Source organism: Pleurodeles waltl, chromosome 7, assembly GCF_031143425.1.
Source record: "Pleurodeles waltl isolate 20211129_DDA chromosome 7, aPleWal1.hap1.20221129, whole genome shotgun sequence".
Lineage (NCBI taxonomy): Eukaryota > Metazoa > Chordata > Amphibia > Caudata > Salamandridae > Pleurodeles > Pleurodeles waltl.
This window is the reverse complement of record NC_090446.1, coordinates 471,395,514-471,417,300: the sequence shown is the minus strand read 5'-3', so window position 1 is coordinate 471,417,300 and position 21,787 is coordinate 471,395,514. Positions and strand designations below refer to the sequence as shown.

The 21,787-nt window shown below is 44.6% G+C and overlaps 1 protein-coding gene across 1 annotated transcript in view; it reads left to right on the top strand.

Annotated features, from left to right (window-relative positions):
• Positions 1-21,787, top strand: part of LOC138304210 (uncharacterized) — an 82,464-nt gene that overhangs the window by 40,199 nt on the left and 20,478 nt on the right. Inside the window, exons 2-4 of the mRNA XM_069244077.1 lie at positions 7,132-7,251; positions 10,199-10,339; positions 11,010-11,156. Of these exons, the coding sequence (XP_069100178.1) occupies positions 7,246-7,251; positions 10,199-10,339; positions 11,010-11,156 (294 nt within the window). The 5' untranslated portion in view covers positions 7,132-7,245. The remainder of the gene's footprint in view (positions 1-7,131; positions 7,252-10,198; positions 10,340-11,009; positions 11,157-21,787) is intronic.

Below are 21,787 nucleotides of genomic sequence, written 5' to 3'. Positions count from 1 at the left end.
TTGGGTTTTGGTATAGCCCCATAGTTCAGCCCCGTAAAGCGCTGAAGAAACAGCCTGGGCTTCGTATAACTGTAATGCTGGGCGAATTGGTTTTGTGTGTGAGAGGTGAAAATTTTTTAGTAGTACCCCTGTTGTTTGTTTTAGTTTTAGGGCTTGTTTTCCTATGTGTGGCTTCCAAGACATGTTGTCAGTTAATGTGAAGCCCAGGTAGCTGAAAATGCCCACCTTCTCAAGTGTGGAGCCCTGTAGAGTAAACTTCCCTTTAAAAGATCTGTGGGGATTGAGGGTCATTAGTTTTGTTTTCGAGGCGTTGATTTCGAGTCCCTGTGATGAGCAGAAATGCTCGAAGCACGCAAGGAGTTTCCTTAGACCACTAGGGGTCTTGGATATCAGAAGGGTGTCATCGGCAAAGAGTAAGACTGGGATTTTTTGGGTGCTGAGTGAAGGTGCGTCAGCCTGCAGTCTGTATTTATTTTAAGCATTATTTAAAATTTAGACTGCAAGGTCTTTGAAATATGTAAGTCTCTGTCCTCAGTGCACTTTTCTCTTCCTCTACAAAGTGACAGTCCTGAGGTCCATAATCATAGTTTTCCTCACACTCCCGCCCGCGCCTTTCTGTAGCCACAGACCAGGGCGTCCTCATCCTTGCACATTAAAAGCGACTCTCCTTTTCTTCTTCGCACACCTAATTGTGAAAACGTTCTTGTTACATTCTGTCCTCGGAGAATGAAGTCTTGGGTGACTGAGTGACTTCAGCTTAATTGGTTCCCTGAAGATTCACAGTGTAGATGCCTTTTGCTCAGTCTCGGCTGCAGCTTAGCTAAGTTGATATTAAACTAAGAAGTACGTCAGTCACTACATACAGTATTGCTGGTCTACGTTATTGGCTTCACTTTCACCACCTGCATGGCCATACCCATTCCTGCTTCTTTCTGATGTTTCTATTCACTTTCTTGCTGCTTGGAAATTCAGGCCAAGATGGAAACTGTTCGCAGAATAAAGAAATGTATGAATTCTGCAAAACAATCTAGGTTTCAGGGTTGGAGCGCTTATGACTTTAAGTCTAAGGAATTTTGAGCACATTTTACTCTCGGGGAAGAAACGTTGGTTTTCATCCACATTCCCTCCAAAGACTACAAAAAAATATCACATTTCAGACTCCAGTCCATTGCTGCAACTGTACAGAAGAGCAAGACCATTTCATGGAAACTGAAAAGGGACGTACCACGCACATTGTAATAAACTGCATATTTTTGTGGCTTAGAATACTTTTTACTGAGGAGGATTATAGTGTGTATTGCTGATCAGTCAACTCTGCATCCATAGGACCATTCCTAATACAAATCTGTAGCACCCTTCCTCGCCCCTTGCGACCTGTCTAGTAGAATGACCAAGCCATGACTGACAACTTCATGGGGGTCTCCGTTGCCAGTTTCACAGCCTTCAAGCTGATTCCATTAAACAAGTCAACAAGCGCTTCCCTAGATAGAGAGCTTTTTACTCTGAGATGAGAAAACCTATGAGATCTGCAATGAGACTCGTGGTTCCATCTCCTGGCTTTTACTCTGTAAAAGCTCCCTGGCTCCCATCTATATCAGGGCCCATATTACCTATAGGGCTCACTCTCCCTTTTTTTAAACGAGAGAGGTTTGTCCTAGGGGTCGTAAATCCTTTATTATTTGGTAAGATTTTCAATATTCTCGATTATCCTCACTGGGGCATAGGAATCACAGAAGATTAGAGGCCAAATCGAGTTCATGTATATCCTTGGTCTTGTTCCTTATGGAAACTAGTAGAGTTAAATATTATTTGAAAAGTGCTGCTTTCATTTTAGATTAGACAAAGGTGCCGGTTCAAATGTTGAGTCAGATCTCATGAAAAGCTAACAGCCAACATGTGTTTCGCCCCTTCCCGGCGTGCACGCCTGGGGCTTTCTCAAGTCTGCAAGTAATGCAATCGTATCTGATTTATTTTATGTTTCTTGTGGGCTGCATATGTGTATAAAGCGTAAATATTCAATGCGGTCTCAACAAGCTCCAGATGCAATGCAGTCCTAGTCGGCAAAGTCTATCACTTTCCCTGTTTGTTCCATGGTGCACCTTTAAATAGATGCCCCAGGCGCAAACGAGGAAAGTGCTCCCTATTACAGTGAATGCGTTGCCCTTAGGGCAGCTGCAGACTCTTGCTGCCCTGGGGCCAGCACATTCAGCAAAATAAGGAGCGGCTGCTTCAAAGCCAATCTGTGTTTCACACTGCAGGTAGAAACCTGCCTGCACTTTAAAGAGAGGTTACAGATCCTCCTGCAGACGGGTGCAGTGTGACTGCACCTACCTGCCGGGGGGAGGATAGAGGGGTTCATGGGATTCCCCAAACCCTCCCTCCCCAACCAGCTGCCTTCAGGAGGCGCTCACAGTGCACCACCTAATCGCCTGTTTGCCTCTGCTCCCGCACTGTATTATAGACATTATAGACGCAAAGATTCCCTCCCTTACAAGGGGCCACACCTCCATGCACATGTGGGAACACCCTCTCATAAAAGCATTGGTGCTGCATGTGTGCTAGCGCTATCAGAATTACTGAAGGGTGTGGAAAAGCCTCTGCGCCCTCTCAGTAATACCATTGTACTCCGGGGTGAACATAGCAGTTGCACACACCCGTTGTGCTTTGAAGCAGCTGCTCTGTATTTCACTGAATGCGCTGCCCCACGGAAGCACAAGTTTCCAGCTGCCCCAAGGGCAGTGCAATCACTGTAACAGGGTGCTTTTCTGTTCTTTGAGCCCAGCAGACCTGTTTAAAGGCGTGCCGTCTTGCAGACAGGGAAAGAGCACTCTTTTGGTAATAGAAGCTCAGGGGAGTCCATACTGCTGGCATGAGTCAAGAACTTGCCAAAAAATCAAATGCTACGATGCATGTACTTTGTGTCTGCTGTGAAACGGTGCTCCTGAGTAAGTGACTAAAGGTGCCCGTAGATTTACCCTATTACATCCGCGGGTGCCTAGATACCCTCACAGGTGACAAGTTTGAGGTCTACAAATCCATGTTACATTCCATTACATCACTGATGGTGTTAGCGGGGCGGACATTCCTACATGCAGTTCTTCACTAATTGCCCCTTATGATCGCAGCAATAGTTATTTTTTTCAGTATGACATACAGAATCTGGACACGCCCAACAGCAAGGCTGGCACACATCTAAGATGCTCAGTTTAGACCAGATATTTAAAACAAGGCTTGTTCAGTCTGGTCTCTCCAGTGTATAGTTTTCCAGATCAGCTGGATGTACGGAATTTGGGTCATAGTGATGCATTGTATTATGCCACAGTATTGATGCTACGCTGGTATTGGAATCCCTTGTATGACATACTGATTGCAACTCCACATGATGTCAAAAAATCTCACTGCATGGGACTTGAATTTTTATTTAGAATCCTGCAGACTGACCTTTGTGTACACTAACGTAAAATGACAATGTTACACTTTGGAATGAGTAATGAAAGGGCAACCGTACATATCTGAGTGGGTGAAGCATAAAGCATTACCATGCAGTTTTAGGGATGAATTTTAAAATGTGGGGGGTGGGGCGGCATATGAATCACAGAATGCAGCAGGAGGCATCTTCGTATTGACAACTTTTCCTGAAAGAGTGAAAGGCTGTCGTCAGGGATGTTGGTGTACAAAGGCGTATGCTGAAATGGGTCAGAGAGACTGGAGGGTAAGGACCTGTTTTGCAAGTGACCTAAATATACTCTATTTAACCACCCAAAGTCCAAATCTTCAAATTCATTTATTTTATTTTATTTTTAGATTGTTAGAGGTCCCCTACAGTAATGGGAGATTTTTTCAGATGCACTCCATAACAATATAGTCTATGTTGTGGTGAGTACACGAATCAGCTACCTTTGAGATGGCTCAGGCCAGTATCCGCACCTACCTGGCCGTCCAATCGAGGATTCCGTGGAGAGACCTCCCAGAGGGCAGGAACCTAGAAATAAGGAAAAGACCAAAGGTATAGTAAAAAGGGAAGGAATAGGACACCACCAAAGCAAACAGCTGACACTAAAAGCAGACCACTGCACACCGGAGAAGAGGAGTGGAGCTAAGAGGAAAAGAGACTGGCAAGAGACACAGAAGAGGGACACCTAAGTGGAGGTCCACGAGGAAGATGTGGATGACCATGGAAGGCTGCTGGGCTGCCAAAAGGATCCAGGAGAGAGCCCGCAGAGGATCCAAAGAAGGGAATCATCCTGCAGGGCTGATCAGAGCGAAGCCCAAGCCCCACCCACTGAACGAAGAGAGTGCTGCGAGGACGCTGGGATTGAGGAACTCGAAGAGTAATGGGAATGGTCTGAAGACTGGTGGTTGCCGCCAACCAACGCAGATACACCCGCCACAAATACGAAGAGTTGTGGATACCAGGGTGAATGTACGGGGACAGAGCACAGTGGGGGAAGAAGGAAGGGGAGATCCTGGGATGGCCGGGGTCATGATGCTTGCACATGTGCTACCCTAGTCCTCGGTCACAAACAGTAAAAAGAGGATCATGTGGAGGGTCCCCAAAGTGCTAATGGTGACAGGTTAGGGTTATTTCCCTGTACTCCTTTATTCCAAATCATGCACCTGGCATAGACACCGAGGATGAGAACTGTGGAGGTAAAACCCCATCACCCCAAATGAAAGTGGTTAAAAGGGCAACAGGAGAACAAAGAAGGGATCACAATTTAATTGTGACGGAAACATAGAACACCTTAGAATCCTAAATGGCAATCACCTACCTCCTTGGCAAAGTTTTACCCTGAAAACTTGTTTTTTTTCATACACCACTTACTTGGATGTTCTCCTGTTCCTTTTGAGGACTGTCAATGGCACCACCATACCAGACCTAAAGAAGAAAGTGAAAGGGTGTTAAAGAAGGCATTACTTACCCAATTTAATAGTCCTAGGAAGAAGAGGGTGACTTAACCTGCTGAAAGGAACGTTTTTGTTGGGAGTGTTTAGTTTACCTGATACTTGAGGGACAAGATGATAATATGTAACTCAAGTATACTTCTAAAAAGCCACCATAAGGAAACTAGAAAAGCCTCCTAATCCTAATTTCCAACCATCCCTCCACACTGTGCTCTACTTGGCCTGATGCAATCAGCTAGGTAGTTAAGTAATTTACCCAGTCATTGATTCAAAGTATAATTGTGACATTTGTAGAATTATTTTAATTGTGCTTGTCCTTTCCTACCACACAATTATATTGAAGTTTGTTGGTTGACTGGTGGCGAGGAGCTTCAGGGAATCTTGCCGAAGCTCTTTGGATTCATAGCGTTGCAGTCCTCACAGGTCTTGGAGTTGTGGCCCTGATCCAAGCATCTCAAGCAAACTAAGTGAGAGTCTGCCACCGACACCTGCCTTTAACATGCACCACAGGGTTTGAAACCCAGCGGCCTTTAGGGGACATCCCTGGCACACCAGGAGAAAAAAAATCTTAAAAATAGCTTTGAGAAAATGTTGAAAAACGTCAGTCGGAAACTGTCTGGGGGTAGCCCTCTCCAGATCTATGCTAGCTGACGCAGAAAGAAATTAAGTGATGTCTGTGCGCTGGGGTGGTACCTATGTAGGTATTGCACACATCACTTCCTGCATAGATGATGCAGAGTTGAATGATGCAATCTACCAGTGTGATTTGGTACTGCTCAAGGATTTCTGGATCCAGTCTGACACATGGGGGTAATTCTAAGATAAGGAATTTGTAGGTAGATAGTCCCTTCCAGATAAGGCAACCAAAGATAAGTAACTGACTGGTATAAAATCCTAACTCAGTTTCCAGCTCTCATGAGGTGCAGTTATGTCTAAAATGTGTAAACATAGTTGTATAAAGATTGTCAAGAAAGTTTCAGGCCACAGGTAAGGAACTGTTTTTTAGTTCGAAGATTTGCGATCATATAGGAGCCTGTTTGCTAATTGAATAGATTATACATTGGGCATTTGCAGGTGTAGATAACATGTAATGGGCCTGATTTGGAGTGTGATGGACGTGTTAATCCATCATTACAAATGTGATGATATCCCATGAGCCTTATTAAAATTGCCATAGGATATAATGCCTTGTAATAAGACGGGTGGCATATCTGTCACTTTGACACTCGGCAGTAAAATGTAAATATTCATGGCCATTACGCAGTGTCCCATTTGGGTTAGTTGTCAATTTTTTTAGGTAAGTTCAGAAAATGTTTTTTTTTTTTTATAGGCTGCTTTTTGGAGTGTACGCCAAATGGTAATTGTGTATATTTAAAAAAAAATGTTCTGTGCATTTGAATGTGCTTGGAAATAGTCTACCGTTTCTGAATTCAGAGAAAATACTCGTGATGGAAAACTATGATTACAATACAGTAACTTTTTCCATCTGTGGTATAGATACATTTGTCTCAGGATTTCCTCGCAATTGATATGGTTCGGCTAGGTAGACTCCCATTGTTGGGACCTCAGCTTTAATTCTCAAGTGAGTAACACATTTGAGGTAGGGCAATGTTATGTTTTGATGGGTTTAGTTTCAACAGGTTGGAGGACGTCCAACCCCTAACTACATGCAGTACAAAGTTGTTTACTAACAACCTCCTAGGTGTACTCTCAAACAGAAAATAAACGGGGTTGTGCTGGCATGTAAAAAAAATCAATTTGGCCTATATTGTTAATTTCACAAGCAAAATGACCAATACAGTTGGTATTGATAATATTATGATGCAGAGTTACCACAGAATTACAATGTATCTCCCCTGGAATGGGGAATAGCCTCAACTATTGGGGTTTCTGCACCAATTGTTGCACAACATTGCTGATTTCTGGGCCATTGTTCATGGACTAATTCCTTCAGGTATGTCCTGGCGAATTTGTTCCTGCAAATACAAGTGGTAACTTTGCATGCAATGCTACCATTTGTGAACTTTTTTATTCTATACAGAGGGTGGGTTGAGGGACTTATTTATTGTGATAGATGGTGATTTGCAGGACATATTGTTGACAAAGGGGGTCGGGGTTGTTGCACGGCATATCCTGAATCCAAGTGCGGAACCGGTGGCTTGATATGTGTTTCAATTGGACAGAGGACTTTGTTGACCGAAGTTTCTTTTGTTTCCTGTCTCCAAGGTGACAAGGGGACTCCAGTGCGACGAAGGCTGAGCACGGTTTGTGGATCCTTCCGACGCTCCACAAAGGCTGCGCCCTTTATACGAGAGGCCTTCCCTTTCCTTCTTGCCCCCCATGGCGGTACGTGTTTGGCCCTTCGCTTGTGGCAGAGTGTGAGCCAGCCTCCGCAAGGGTTCTTGACGGAAAAGCTCGGGCCCAAGCCTTTATATTATTGTGTATTTGGAGAATTCTTCATGTGGTGCATGGTCAGGTGGAGTAACATGATGCTGGGCGTCTGCATGTAGTGTTTAATGTCTGCGTGTTACATCAACAAGCATCTAGAGCCCGGAAGGCACCTGCGTGCCGCATACCTCACCATTGCCCAGGATCAAATGTGATACCACTGAGGTGCAGCCAAGCAGAGGCTGCTTTTTGAACGCCAGGCGCATTGTCCTACAAATTGTGCCAAACCGCCCCCTCGGACTCGCCACTAGATGTGATTGTTTTAAAGGGGCACACAAGGGTCATAGGTAAAATTGGCTGGCCACCTACGACGGCTATCATGAAGACTGTGTGCATGTGATGTACAAAGTAACACGCTTATTAAGAATTCATCTTTGCTGTGGTCTGTGGTAGGGCAAGTTATTCTGAGTGTCCATACAGCTCTTGTACTCCTCTTCACATAACTCTCTTCTGCAATCACTTTGTGAAACATTCATGCTCTTTTTCACATATCTCTCTGAAACACTCAATCTGCGTTTCTCCCGCCCCATCTCTTTACCCTTCAGCTCAGTCTTTTCACTCTCCTGCACGTACTTCCTTGCACCTCCTCACTTCATCAATTCTCACCAGTGCGCACGGCTTTTTCTTTAACTTTCGCCCTGTCACTTTTGTCAGCTATTTACCTCCTTCACACATGGTCACATATAATTACAATTGGCACACTAAGCCATGTCTCTGTGTGCTCTGCAGAGAGATCAATGATTGGATGGGCATGTATTCAAAACTCCTTTATGACCCACTGACACGCACGGTGAGAACTTTGTGCTGCATTCGGTATTAACTCGAGAACTCAGTCGTAGACCACCCGCAACGTGATCTCCACAGCCACACAGGAGATACTCTTTTCATACTATGCATAGGTCATTGCTTGAAAAACTACACAAACACAACATCCTGGATAAAGCAAATACTGTTAGGGGACGCAAGAGTAAGCAAAATGTAAACAGGAACAGCATCATTATACTCCGGCAGAGAGCGCAGTGTGTGTTTTAGTGGCTATGACTGTCACCTGTTGTGGGGCACAAAAGGACCTTTACAGGTGGCGCGCCAGCACCACAAGTGAGCCCCATACCCACCCCCCCCTCACAAACATGCAAATGCACTCTTTAAAAAAAACTGCAGGATTCGGGGAAGACTTTGAAATAGAGGTAAAACGTAAGTGTACTGGGAAATGGTATTTAGTATCATCATGGCCACCTTAGTCCTTATCGCACATTAATAACTCTGGAGTAACTCTCTCCTTACATTATTTGTAGGTTAATATTTTGGAAGGGGGGAGGCTGAAACCAGTGCACGTGCCTCTCTCTCTGGGATGTTGGGTTGCCAGTGTATGTGCAATAGATCTGTTTTTCCCCACTCGGCAACAATGTGGGTTAAGCGAGTCCTTTACAGGTGTTTGCGCCAATATTTACCCCGAACTTGAAACAGAACTGTATAAAACTATGTTGTCAAAATGTGCAACAGCCCCTGTCTTTGCAGTGGGCTCACCCATTCCAGTTTTAGCACATACTATTAATGCTGGAAGGTAGCGGGATCCTGCCGGGTTCCTGCAGTTATTTCTGGGCCGTACCTTGGATCAGCTGACTGAGGGAAATAAGCTGAATTTGTCCTGGTGTCCTTTTCAGATACCAGGACATAACTCAACAGCAACACGTGCTGTCTGCATTCCGTTCGGTGCAGCAACCTGCAGGCAGCGTAAGTGGCCTTTATTATTTTGACTTCCAGCTGTGCCCGACAGAAAGGCCTGAATTAAAGGGGCACAGCCCTTCTTTTGTTCAAGTATCCACTTGGAAATCTGGAGTATGCAATGCAATGGAGGGAAACAAAGGCACACAGCGTGTCACTTCACAAGTACTTTAAAGAAACTATGACTTGGAGGCAAGCTTTTTACTTTGTTCTACCCCTGAGTAAGAGATGTGCACGCACTAAAAATATAAGATTTATCTGTGTGTATGAGGAATCGCAAAAATAACATTTAGATGACACCTACTAATTTTATTTTTTATGTAATTATTTTTAAGCACTGCTCATCCAAGTGTAGGGTGTCAGTGCACATTACATGACACACAGACACAATAAGTCATACAAGTGTGTAAATCAACGTACAATAAATGTTACAGATGACATTGAGGGTAATAACATTTAACACTGACCTATATTGCCCTTACTTGTAGATGTTAAAGAGTGAATGGTCGGGAAAAACACAAGATCAAAATATATGACGTAACAGTGATTAGAGTTGTCTGTTTAGGATGTAATAGAGGACTTTATTCATTCCCATGGAACCCTTGTTTGCAATCTTAGAATAATGACAGACTGAGAAAAAAAGCAATAAGGATATAAACCCATGACTTGCAGTTCCCATGGAGCTCCTTGACGCAGGTAAATAGATCACTGTGCTATATTAGAAGGATTGCGGTTTATGAACTAGAAGTAACAAAATGATCTCCATGTCAAAATCAGTAGCCCATTTGAAACCAGGCAGAAGACAGTATGATCCTGTGGTCTTTATTTTTTTGGAATGGAATCGCTGTAGCATCTGTTCATCTAGATCAAATATGTATGGCATTGATGGGTCTAGGGGCTAAATTTGTAAGGAATGGGGGTCCCCAGCCTCTGAGATATGTGAAGCCTAGATAGGTTTTTGATCGTGTTGGGGGGGAGGGCGGGTAGTTCCGAAATGACTGAGATGGATGAAGAATTACGTTGTATTTTACAAGATTGGGGCACACTCCTGTCAGTAGCTGCCAGCATTGTATGTGATGTTACAGATCACTGACTCGCCATTTATGTTTCTCTCTTGCAGCCCTTGACCTTCCCACCATCTGAGGTGCAGGCGCAGACGCTGGTTGGTCTGCAGCTGCCCGTTCCTGCCATTGTGCTGATCGCAGTTGCAGCCTACCTGCTGGCCATGCTCCTCCTCCTACTCCTCAGGCAGTGCCTCCTGGTAAGAGAGGAGTGGGGGGGAGGAAACTATTTATGGAGTGCTGGGGCTCGAGCAGCTTGGATGTCATCTAATCCTGAAAAGGAAAATGAGGAATAGGCTGACCTGTTGTGGTGCTGCAAGCTCCCCACACTGTTTCTCCAAGATCCCTAAAATTATTGCATTGTCTGTGTGCTAAACCTTTCAGACTGTGTGTCCCCGAACACCTCATATTGTCATTTGACCCAGGTCTCCACACCATCTGACCACGAGTTACACTTCTTACACTGTCTTCCCTTTTCACTCAATCCAATTTGCCTAGACTCCTCATGCAGTCTGTCCATACACTCAAAGCTTATGCACAAAGCACCTCTAACTCTTTGCATGTATTTTAATATCCGCATAATGTCTATGTGCCTGCAAACATCACACCCCCACAAAAAATAGGAGCATACCTCTCCTAACATCTCATGGACTGACCAGTACAGTATGCACTCTTGAATTGTCCTTCCCTCCTTTGGCATAATTTGTATGCCTGCCCAACTCGAAGTACAGTGCACCCTTGGTCCCTTTAGAAAAATATAATACATAGATACATAGGCTGATGGATTATGATGAAGAAACCTTTTGATTTTTTTTGTTGGGTCTCTGTAGCTTGGACTATGAAATAATTTGTGTTTTGTGTTCTCTGCAGTCACAGGGATTGTGCACCGACTGTTGCACCTGGGACAAAGTTGGCCATCTGGGCCTGTGCGAGTGCTGTTTCACCTGCGCTGAGTGCTGTGACTGTCGCATCCCCTCTGTAGCTCACTGCCTGGACACATGCTGCCCCCGAAGCAGTGTAAGTGACTCCTCCGCAATGTGTATGCGTATCACCCACCCCTATTTGTGAAGTTGTAAATTATAAATGGGACTGTGTGAGAAATTGTTGGTGGGATGGTCGCCACTGCTAGAACACTAGTCCTTCCTTTTAGGCCACGTTTTGTGCCTCTCGGCAAGGTGTAGAGAATCCTTGCTCTTGTCAGTGAAACTCTGTGTTTCAGTTCTTCAATATGGTTGCATTAGAATTTTCCATCCGTCGAAAAGTCAATGAGGACTATGGAAGTTGCTGTTTCATGTAATTAGTATTTGAGATCATTCAGATGGAAAAGGGACTAGTCAGGAAGTATTCTCGGGGACAAAATGCAGCTGTTCACAAAACCAACACAATATAAGATGCATACAAGATCTGATCAGTATTTCTATTATCACATACACACCAGTCAACCTAAGTCTGATGATGCTGTTGATCTGTAATTATAGAGTGCACTGTTGGCTCAGGAGGTGGTCTGGCACGGGTGCAAAGTGGCATTCAAAGAAAGGATTTAAGTAGATGAAAAAACATCTTCAGCTGTTTCCAAAAGGATGAATAGTTAAATTGCTCGGGCAAGACCTGAGAAAGGTGACTCGGGCGCTATGTGGCAAGAAAAAAGTGTCCTCCAACAAACGATTTACAAATGTTAGGAAGTCAAAACAGATTGCCTTTTGCAGAAAGCACTTAGTAAGAAAATCCTAGAGAGATGAGATGATTTTGCAAATTGGCCCTTTCCAGAAGGACAGCGGCTTAAAGATGGATTGCTTGATAATCAGGAGCCACTGAATACATACAGATGCTGAGTAATAGATGCTTGATTCTGAATACAAAAATGAGATGAGTCACATAATTCTGGAGTGTCCACAGCCATGAGGTAGGATATAGCAGAAGGGCATTCCTGTAGTGCAACTGAAACATGATAGCAGACTTGACCATGCTTTTTTGGCTATCAACCAATGGGAAGAAGAGAAATTATTTTTCAGAGTATTCCTTATGTTACCAAAAGGCCCTGTGCTGTAATTTCTCCTGCTGATGCATGGCATCTCCGATGTTGCATTTGCAAAAAGTACATTTTAACATTTCCATTTCTTGACTGGATTTTGCTGAGATAATTGGATGGTCTCGGAATATTCAAGATGCATTTTTCAGTGTAGCGATTCTTCTAGCACATAGGGTCCATCCGCAATTTGTGGTGGAGGACAGATAATATTGTGTTTATAGTTTGGCTTAGGTTTTTCTCAAACCTGGTGTTGGAAGGGTGTCAACCTTTGCTTCGTCCCTTCACTTCGTCTGGCTAGGACTTTCCCGGCACTTCTTTACTTCATCCTCATTTACTTTGTTATATTATCAAACAACTTTCAATGTAACCATTATTAAGCACTAAGGTTAAAAAATCGCTACATTATTTGTAAACAATTTAAAATATTGCACGTTTGTTTAATTCAGGCCTAGGGTTACCATTCTTGTAATTGGTTGAAATCAAATTAATTGAGGACTAGTGTCAGAATAGTATTATTTAGTCCTTTATTTATTTTAGTATAATGCAATAATATTTGTAGGTATGATTAGTACTAGCATAATGTTTTAAAATGAAACTAAACACATTTTTTAAAGGACTACAATGGTGGGAGAGTAGTGGAGTGGGGGTGAGGGGTCAACTGAGAAACGGGTGATGTGTAAGGGAGAAACAGAGGCACACAAAAATGCTTTTCGGAATGTAGAACAGTCTAGCAGCAACTGGCAACTTCTGGGTCGCCAAAAAAGTTAACATTAAAACATTTCATTCAAAGGGCCAAAAGCGGTAGGGAAGCAACAGGAACAGGTGAAGAGCAGGTGATGGGGAAGCAACTTGATGTGTGTTTAAAAGGGGTGGGAGCAGCACACGAGTGAGAATAAGAAAACACAGCACCCTCTTGGATTCCTAAATGAAAATGAAAAAGTACATCTGTAAATGTGAGTAGTGAAAGGATACAATTCAGCTAGTCAAAACGATAGTAAGGAGGCTGTACTAGCAGAGAAGAAGGCTAACCATCAAATAAGAAAAAAGCAAATGAGACAATTACGCCAACCAGTGGTAACCAATAGATGGGCTGTTATCCCCCTGTCAATTTTTGTTATGATCCACAAGAGGTCATTCTCAAACAGACTTCTCACCTCCTAAACAGAAATCGGAAATATTTAGGCAAACTTCCATATGAAAATCAGGGACTGCCCTCTCAACTCCCACCAAGATGTCTAGAATAAACCGATCTGCCCAAAGGAAAAGTCGCGACCTACCAATCTTTGCTAGATCTTTCACTATAGAGAGCCCTTAGAGGGCAAGCATAACTTTGCACTACGCTGTGCATAGCCACTTGTGGGTGTGCACATTATAGTGTCTGGGTGTAATCCTTCGCCCAGTATAATCCGATAAACGTAAGAGAAGGTGAAGTGCTATTCCACTTCTCCTATAAAGAGTGTATTCATCTATCTAGTGACCCTAAATTAAGCCTTCCTTAATTGGAGGATAACGAATACGTATCCATGGAAGGCAGTTCCACTGATGCGCGTTCTCAGGGCTGTTCAAAACAAAAAAGTGTAAAAAAAAAAAAAAAGAATTTACATTCTAAATCACAAACCAACATAAGAATATGTTGAAACTTGGCGCTCCAATGGTTAAATAGAGCTGACTTTATAATAGTATTAAGTTCTCATATTATCACACTTGCACAAGATCGGAAGAAAAAATATTGGTAAAAGGAAATAAATAAAAAGCAAAATGTAGAGTATAGGCAAGTTTTTTTATTTTTTTTAATTTTTTTTTATTTTTTTTTATATATATATAATAAATGAAAAAATACCAATAGTGTGGAAGAATCATGCAGAGTGATTCTTGAATGGAACAAAATTAGCGGACAGGCAGTCCATTGGAGGAGGAGGAGGCGGCATTTGATGGGAGCTCTCATATAAAATCCACTTTCAGTGTATGTTAGTCTTAACACTATATGTGTTTTCATGTCAACGAGATCGAATGCAACATTGGAAAATGTGTTGGGATAACAAACTTCACTATAAAGACATTTCAAAATTGAAACAACAAAATGGTGATTGTAGTGGTGCATGAGGTGGTAAGTCCACACAGCACTAATACCAATGTCTATTACCTTACAGATAGAGCTTCAGGGAAGAATATAAATACAGCCACATTTTATCAGGGATTACTTGCCTTCTGAGCAGAGACAAAAACAAATGGCATATATAGTCTTAGAAAGGAACTAAGGGGGTCATTCCTACCCTGGCGGTCCGAGACCGCCAGGGTAGGGGACGGAGGAAGCACCGCCAACAGGCTGGCGGTGCTTCTGGGGCTATTCTGACCGCCGCGGTCAGAAAAGGGAAGCCGGCGGTTTCCAGCCGGCTTCCCGCTGCCCCTGTGAATCCTACACGGCGGCGCTGCAAGCAGCGCCGCCATGGGGATTCCGACCCCCTTCCCGCCAGCCTGGTTCTGGTGGTTTTCACTGCCAGAACCTGGCTGGCGGGAACGGGTGTCGTGGGGCCCCCTAACAGGGCCCCACATTGATTTTCAGTGTCTGCTTGGCAGACACTGAAAATCGCGACGGGTGCAACTGCACCCGTCGCACACCAGCAACTCCGCCGGCTCCATTCGGAGCCGGCTTCCTCGTTGCTGGTGCTTTCCCGCTGGGCGGGCGGGCGGCCTTTTGGCGGTCGCCCGCCAGCCCAGCGGGAAAGACAGAATGACCGCCGCTGTCTTCTGACCGCGGTACGGTCTTCTGGCGGTTCCCGCCAGGCGGGCGGCGACCGCCGCCCGCCAAGGTAGGAATGACCGCCTAAGTGTTAATATTGGTGAAATTCATGGTATTATTGCCTTTTGATACACAGTTGAATGCCAGTTTAGATGGCGAGTAATCAATTATACATAAAACTTAGGGCCTCATTATGAGTTTGGCAGGCGTCGGAGGCCTCCTGTCAAACTCTTACCGTCTTCAGGCTGCCTGTGCGGCCTGAACACCGCCGGCCCTATAAGGAGCTCACTGCATGGCCGGCGGGCCACCAGCCGGACGTGTGGTGAACAGGGTTTTAACATTGAGGCCGGCTCCTAATGGAGCTGGTGCCAATGTGGCGGTGCAGCGGGTGCAGCAGCACGCGTCGTGCATTCCACTGCCCGTAATTCGGGCAGTGGAATGTGCAACAGAGCTGTGCATGGGGGCCCCTGCACTGCCCATGCCAAGGGGCTCCCCAATGCCCTCATTCCACCAGCCTTGCCATGGCTGCAGATGTGGTCATAATGTGGTCTGACAGACAGCCAGACTCACGGTGGCGAACGACCGTCAGACTTATAATGAGGCCTTTAGCGAATTGCAACATGAAGTAATAAAATAATGTCTTAAATTAAGAACATACATAGTCTTGATTTAAAAAAACAAAAAAAAACGCTTTTGTAGTTATTAGAGATTGTAGTTACATTACTGTCATTGTTCAATATTTATGATGATAGTTCAAAATTGTCATATCTGTTAAACTATATTGTTCCTATGGACTGTTTTGGTAAAGTACAAAGCTAAGTAATAGCATGTGCCAAAGGATCAAAGATTATCAAAAACCTTACTAGTCACCAAGTTGAGTTCATATTATGTTGTGGTCCAAGTTTGGAAAGGTGTGCACTCTCAAGGTACAGATAAAGAGTGAGTCATCACCTTCTGTGATGTCATAAGGGAAAAACCGGTGCATGTCAAGATTCAGAGGAGAGTTCACCATATAGCCTTAGAACCCGCCGTAGCGGGCTCTACCGGCTATTAAAGGCCAGCTCCCCGCGTTAAATGCCCGAGCCGAAAGCGAGGGCATTTAACAAGGGAGAGGGACTTTAATAGCCGGTAGAGCCCGCTACGGCGGGTTCTAAGGCTATTAGATCATTCTGCCACACAGGGCAGAATGTTCTATTAAAAAAAAAAAAATGTTCACGGAGCCCGAGGGGATTTAAATCCCCTCGGGCTCCGTGAGGCTTTGTTCACAGCTGTTGCTGTGAACAAAGCGAACATTGGAATGTTGGCGCTGTGGGCTTTTACCGGCCAGTAAAAGCCCGCAGCACTCCATTGTTTTCAATGGAGCTTCCAGCATTCCAATGTTCTAATATTGATTAGTAGCATGTAGTTACACCTGGAGGCCAGGTTGTTGTGGAAGAGAGCTAATTATGAATATCTGGTTTGTCTTCTCTGAATAAGCTGTCACAGGAATATCATACCAATGTTTCATGCAACAGTCCGATCACAATTTTTTTTTTCTTGCGATTTTCAAATGTAGTCGCATTTGTTCTCTCAAAGGATATTTTTCGCTACTGCATTTGAGCATATTTTCACCACAACTACCACTTTAAGGCTGACAAATGTTGAAGGCAGATTTTGCATGAATCCTCGTAACACGCATTCTGCTTGAGGCAGAATGCCCATCTTCTATTTTGAGCCATTTATGCATTACTTACTTCCACATTGGACTATAAAATTGCTATTTCTATTACTTCCTATTCTTTCATTATTCCTTCATTATTATGATAAATCATCTTATTTGTACATTTCACATCCATTTGTTTTATTCTTCTAAGACTTTTTTCTTGTGATGACTTGCAAAAGTGAATTTATGTGACTTCATACCCCAGGAAAGTCACAGCTCTAACTTATGGAGCACCAGTTTACATTACATGCTGTTGTAGGATTGTGATTTAGAACGGCAATTGTTTTTTATTTTTTATTTTTTTTTTACATTTTGTATTATTGAACAGCCCATACAAAGCATGCGTTTCATGCTTGATCAAGTCTTATCCAGTGAATGACTGTCCATTTGGCTCTGGAATACATATGGTACTGAGGTACAACCCTCATTCAGTATTAGCTGTGATTATGGACTCTTGTTGCGGGACAGACGTTGCTTCTTTTTAACTAAAAGGGATTTTGTAATGTGCAGTCACCTACTCAACATGATTCAACAGTGCCTGTCAGAGGTTCCCTGATCTTGGACCCTTTCTAACTTCAAACACACACATTTTGGTATGTTCTGAATAATACAACTGAGTTGAATGACTTTGGGATCGTATTGTGCTGTGTGACTTTTCAAAATGTCCCACATCTAAAGCAAAACTTCTCAAACATATTGCTAGGCCTTTGCCCAAATCTCTTATTTTGGAGAACTAGTATCTTTTGCAAGTACCAACACTAATGGACGAGCTACAGATGTACCTCTGAGCCGCACAGCTGCACAGATTTTTCCAAAACCTAGACCATCATGGTCCTTGATTCACGGGTGCGAGACACAAAAGGGGCACAGAGCGCAGTTTCCCAAGTACAATGGGTGCTAGTTCTGGATCGTTGTTGTGCCTAAAAAAGCACGCGAAGCTAAAGAATGATAAGATGCAGAAATAAAAGTACAAATCGGCAATGGTTTCAGTGCAAGTAACCTGGAACTTGGGTACTAAAACCACCCTTATATCATTGTCTTTACTATTAGTAGAGATTGTTCCTAAATCTCTGCACCTCCTGTCGTTGGTGATAAATATTTTCAGTGCTTTTGATCCCCTCTAGTACAATATTAATATCTCATTGACACTGTGCTGTAGGGAGAGACATCAACTACTGCTACATTTTTGCCATAGGATTCGGGTTTTGGACTAGTGTCTGTATTTCATTGATCAGATTCCTTGCCCAAGCTTATCCCCACCTCTTAATTTCAGCTGGTGTTCTCCAGGTTTTATAACCACTATTTCTCAGATATGAAAGTTTTATTATTTATCTTGTTACTATGAGCAAAAGTTATTCAGTTTCTTTTGTGTATTTTTTAACCTCAGTTCTACCTACAGAAAACACTTCAGCCTCCCCAAAGTTTCCAAAATATGGAATGCTGCTGATTATTCAGCCAAATTGGCTAAGACAGTCATGATCTCAAAGTTTTCCGACCAGAGCACCTAAAGGACAGACTCTCCTTGCCTGCTTTATAGCCCTGCTTCCATCCTGCTTCTTCTAGTTTCCTACCAGAACCTGTTAGACGGCTTACTGTGAAGGAGCTGTGTCGCTCCACTATAAGACGAAGAAAAGGTGGACACAGATACACCCACCCCGGATCTTGATCTTGAAGGGGTCCTCCTCAATTCGATCAGTAATACGGCCCAATATTAGGAGCAAAATGCTCCTTAAACCTCTGACTTCTAAACTGCTCCCTCAGTACTCTTCAGAGCAAGCACTCAGTTGTTCTGTGAAAGCCTTGTTCTGCATGGGGTCAACTTTAACAGAAAACACACTACAATCTCTAAAATATGAGAAGGAAAGGAAAGGAAAAAATGGCCAGAGGTAAAGCTTTCGTAATTATAGAAATGTGGAATAGTTGCCACAGCCCGGGAAAAATAGAAAAGCCCAGTGACTCCCTTCATCAGTTCGTGATAAAGAGGCTGGCACTTGGGAACATCAGCAAATCAGGGTAACATATCCTATTCTAACTCCTGCGTTCTCTTGGGAACATGTATGCAAACACAGTGTTCAGTCTTCAAGCTGGAAATATATTTGAGTTTTTCCCCCTCATATGCTGTGGAGGAAAGATTTTTCTGTGTTTCAGGAGGAAATACGTGGCTTTGCAATAATTGGCTTTTCAATAAATAAAAATAAATAAGGACCTCACTGGTACAACAGTGTTATGAATAATTTGGTCTTTATGCAAGGAGAAAATAATTATAGATATACTTCAAAGAGAAGCATGTGATAGATTTTGAATTTCACCAAAATCAACCACTTCCGTAGCCATCACAAGTTCCTTTAAGGAAATCTGGCTGATTGTGTTTTGCAGTTGCAAGGAGTTCCTCCAGTGATCTTGCTTCTCCTCTCCATCAGCAGTACCCATTCAAGGTTAAAAGGGCAAGCGGAGGAGGTTCTGGGCATCAACCATTACAGCTGGGACTTTTTTCCACTGATGTTCTGTTGCCTGACCAACAATGGCACTGACTGCAACTGGACATCAAGCAGTGCTTTAAATGGCAGGTACTGCCAGATGCTGAGTACCTTCATTTCCTTAATTTGAAAAGGGGAGTACCAGTGCTTCTCATGAGGGTTGTAATACTTCTAATAGGAGAGTGTCTAATGGGAGAGTACCAGCACTTCACAGTACCAAACAAGTACTCTGGGTTAATGTGTACCTGCCCTTTTATATTTCCATTTTAGGCTCTGGCTCCAAGTACACCCTTTCACACTTGACTCTCAGGTTAGTGAGAGTGAGCAGTCAAATTCTTCTTAGGGAAGAATTGTGTGTGTGGGGGGGGGGGGGAAGCAGGTGTACTAGAAACACAGAACTTATACAGTTTTGCGAAAGACAATAAATGCTACCAAGCCCAGGGCCTTTCTTTATTGTATGTACTTTTATCACTCATCAAAACATAATAGTACGTTAAGGTCAGTCAGGCACAGGGTTCTAATGTGAGAGTTACAAGGTTGTAATTACACAGAATATGACTAGGTGATATTATGGCACAGATGCAATCACACTTAGGTGTGGGCGAGCAGCCTTCCTGGTTCTGTAACCCCCTAGGTCAGTTTGATCGTATTCCAGTACTAAAAAGTTATCTCAGGGTTCCACTATGTAAAGGAAACAAATACACATTCTTTTAGTGATAAAGGGGCAGCCCATGATTTAGTTCACTTTTGTGGTTTACTTGAATTATTGGGCGCTTGTGAATCTTCAGTGCAAGGTATGCAGACAACAACAGTGTGATTTGCAAGGACTGTAGACAACAGCAGTATAAAAGTGGTCCTGCTCGTGGTTCACAGCTGTGGCATGGGTAGGCGCTTCACCTCCTTTTCCCAATGTTGTTTGAGAATTGAGGCAGCTCTGGCAAAGCAGCAGCACAGACCTGGATGTTCCACTGCCCAAAAAAAGGAGGAGCCTCCCCACTGTTGGCGGTCAAATCAAATCAAATCAAATCAAATCATTAACATTTATAAAGCGCGCTACTCACCCGTGCGGGTCTCAAGGCGCTAGGGGGAAGGGGGTTACTGCTGCTCGAAGAGCCAGGTCTTGAGGAGTCTCCGGAATACGGAGTGGTCCTGGGTGGTCCTGAGGCTGGTGGGGAGGGTGTTCCAAGTCTTGGCCGCCAGGTAGGAGAAGGACCTCCCACCCGCTGTGGAGCGGCAGATGCGAAGCACGGCGGCGAGAGCGAGGCTGGTGGAACGGAGGAGAAGGGTGGGGGCGTAGAAGTTGAGGCGTTGGATGAGGTATTCTGGTCCCTTGTTGTGGAGGGCTTTGTGTGCGTGGGTGAGAAGTCGGAAGGTGATCCTTTTGCTGATTGTGAGCCAATGCAGGTGTCTCAGGTGAGCGGAGATGTGGCTGTTGCGGGGTATGTCGAGGATGAGGCGGGCGGAGGCGTTTTGAATACGTTGCAGACATTTCTGGAGTTTTGCGGTGGTCCCAGCATAAAGGGTGTTGCCGTAATCTAGGCGGCTAGTGACGAGGGCATGGGTCACGGTCTTTCTGGTGTCGGCGGGGATCCAGCGGAAGATCTTGCGGAGCATGCGGAGGGTGAGGAAGCAGGAGGAGGACACGGCGTTGACTTGTTTGGTCATGGTGAGAAGAGGGTCCAAGATGAAGCCAAGGTTGCGGGCGTGGTCTGAGGGGGTCGGTGCGGTGCCAAGGGCCGTGGGCCATCAGGAGTCGTCCCATGCGGTCGGGGTGTTGCCAAAGATGAGGACTTCCGTTTTGTCTGAGTTCAGTTTCAGGCGGCTGAGCCTCATCCAGTCTGCGACGTCCTTCATACCATCTTGCAGGTTGGTCTTTGCGCTGGCGGAGTCCTTGGTGAGGGAGAATATAAGTTGAGTGTCGTCGGCGTAGGAGGTGATGATGATGCTGTGCTTGCGTACGATGTCGGCGAGGGGGCTTATGTAGACATTGAAGAGTGTCGGGCTGAGCGATGAGCCTTGAGGGACGCCGCAGATGATCTCGGTGGGGTCTGAGCGAAAAGGAGGGAGGTAGACTCTTTGAGAGCGGTTGGAGAGGAAGGAGGCGATCCAGTCCAGGGCCTGGCCTTGGATCCCGGTGGAGCGGAGGCGGGTTATTAGGGTGCGGTGACAGACGGTGTCGAAGGCAGCCGAGAGGTCGAGGAGGATGAGGGCGACTGTTTCACCATTGTCCATCAGGGTTCTGATGTCGTCTGTGACTGAGATGAGGGCGGTTTCAGTGCTGTGGTTGGCTCGGAATCCGGATTGTGAGGGGTCGAGAAGGTTGTTGTCTTCAAGGAAGTTGGTAAGCTGTTTGTTGACGGTCTTCTCTATGACTTTGGCAGGGAAGGGGAGGAGCGAGATGGGGCGGAAGTTCTTCAGGTCGCTTGGGTCAGCCGTAGGTTTCTTTAGTAGGGCGTTGACTTCGGCGTGTTTCCAGCTTTCGGGGAAGGTAGCAGATGAAAAAGAGGAGTTGATGATGGTCTGGAGGTGCGGGGCGATGATGTCGTCGGCTTTATTGAAGATGAAGTGTGGGCAGGGGTCCGAGGGGGCGCCGGAGTGGATTGAGTTCATGGTGGTTTTGGTCTCTTCAGTGTTGATGTGGGTCCAGGCGTTGAGGTTGATGGCTGGGGGTGTGGGTTCAGTGTTGATCGGCTGGGTCTG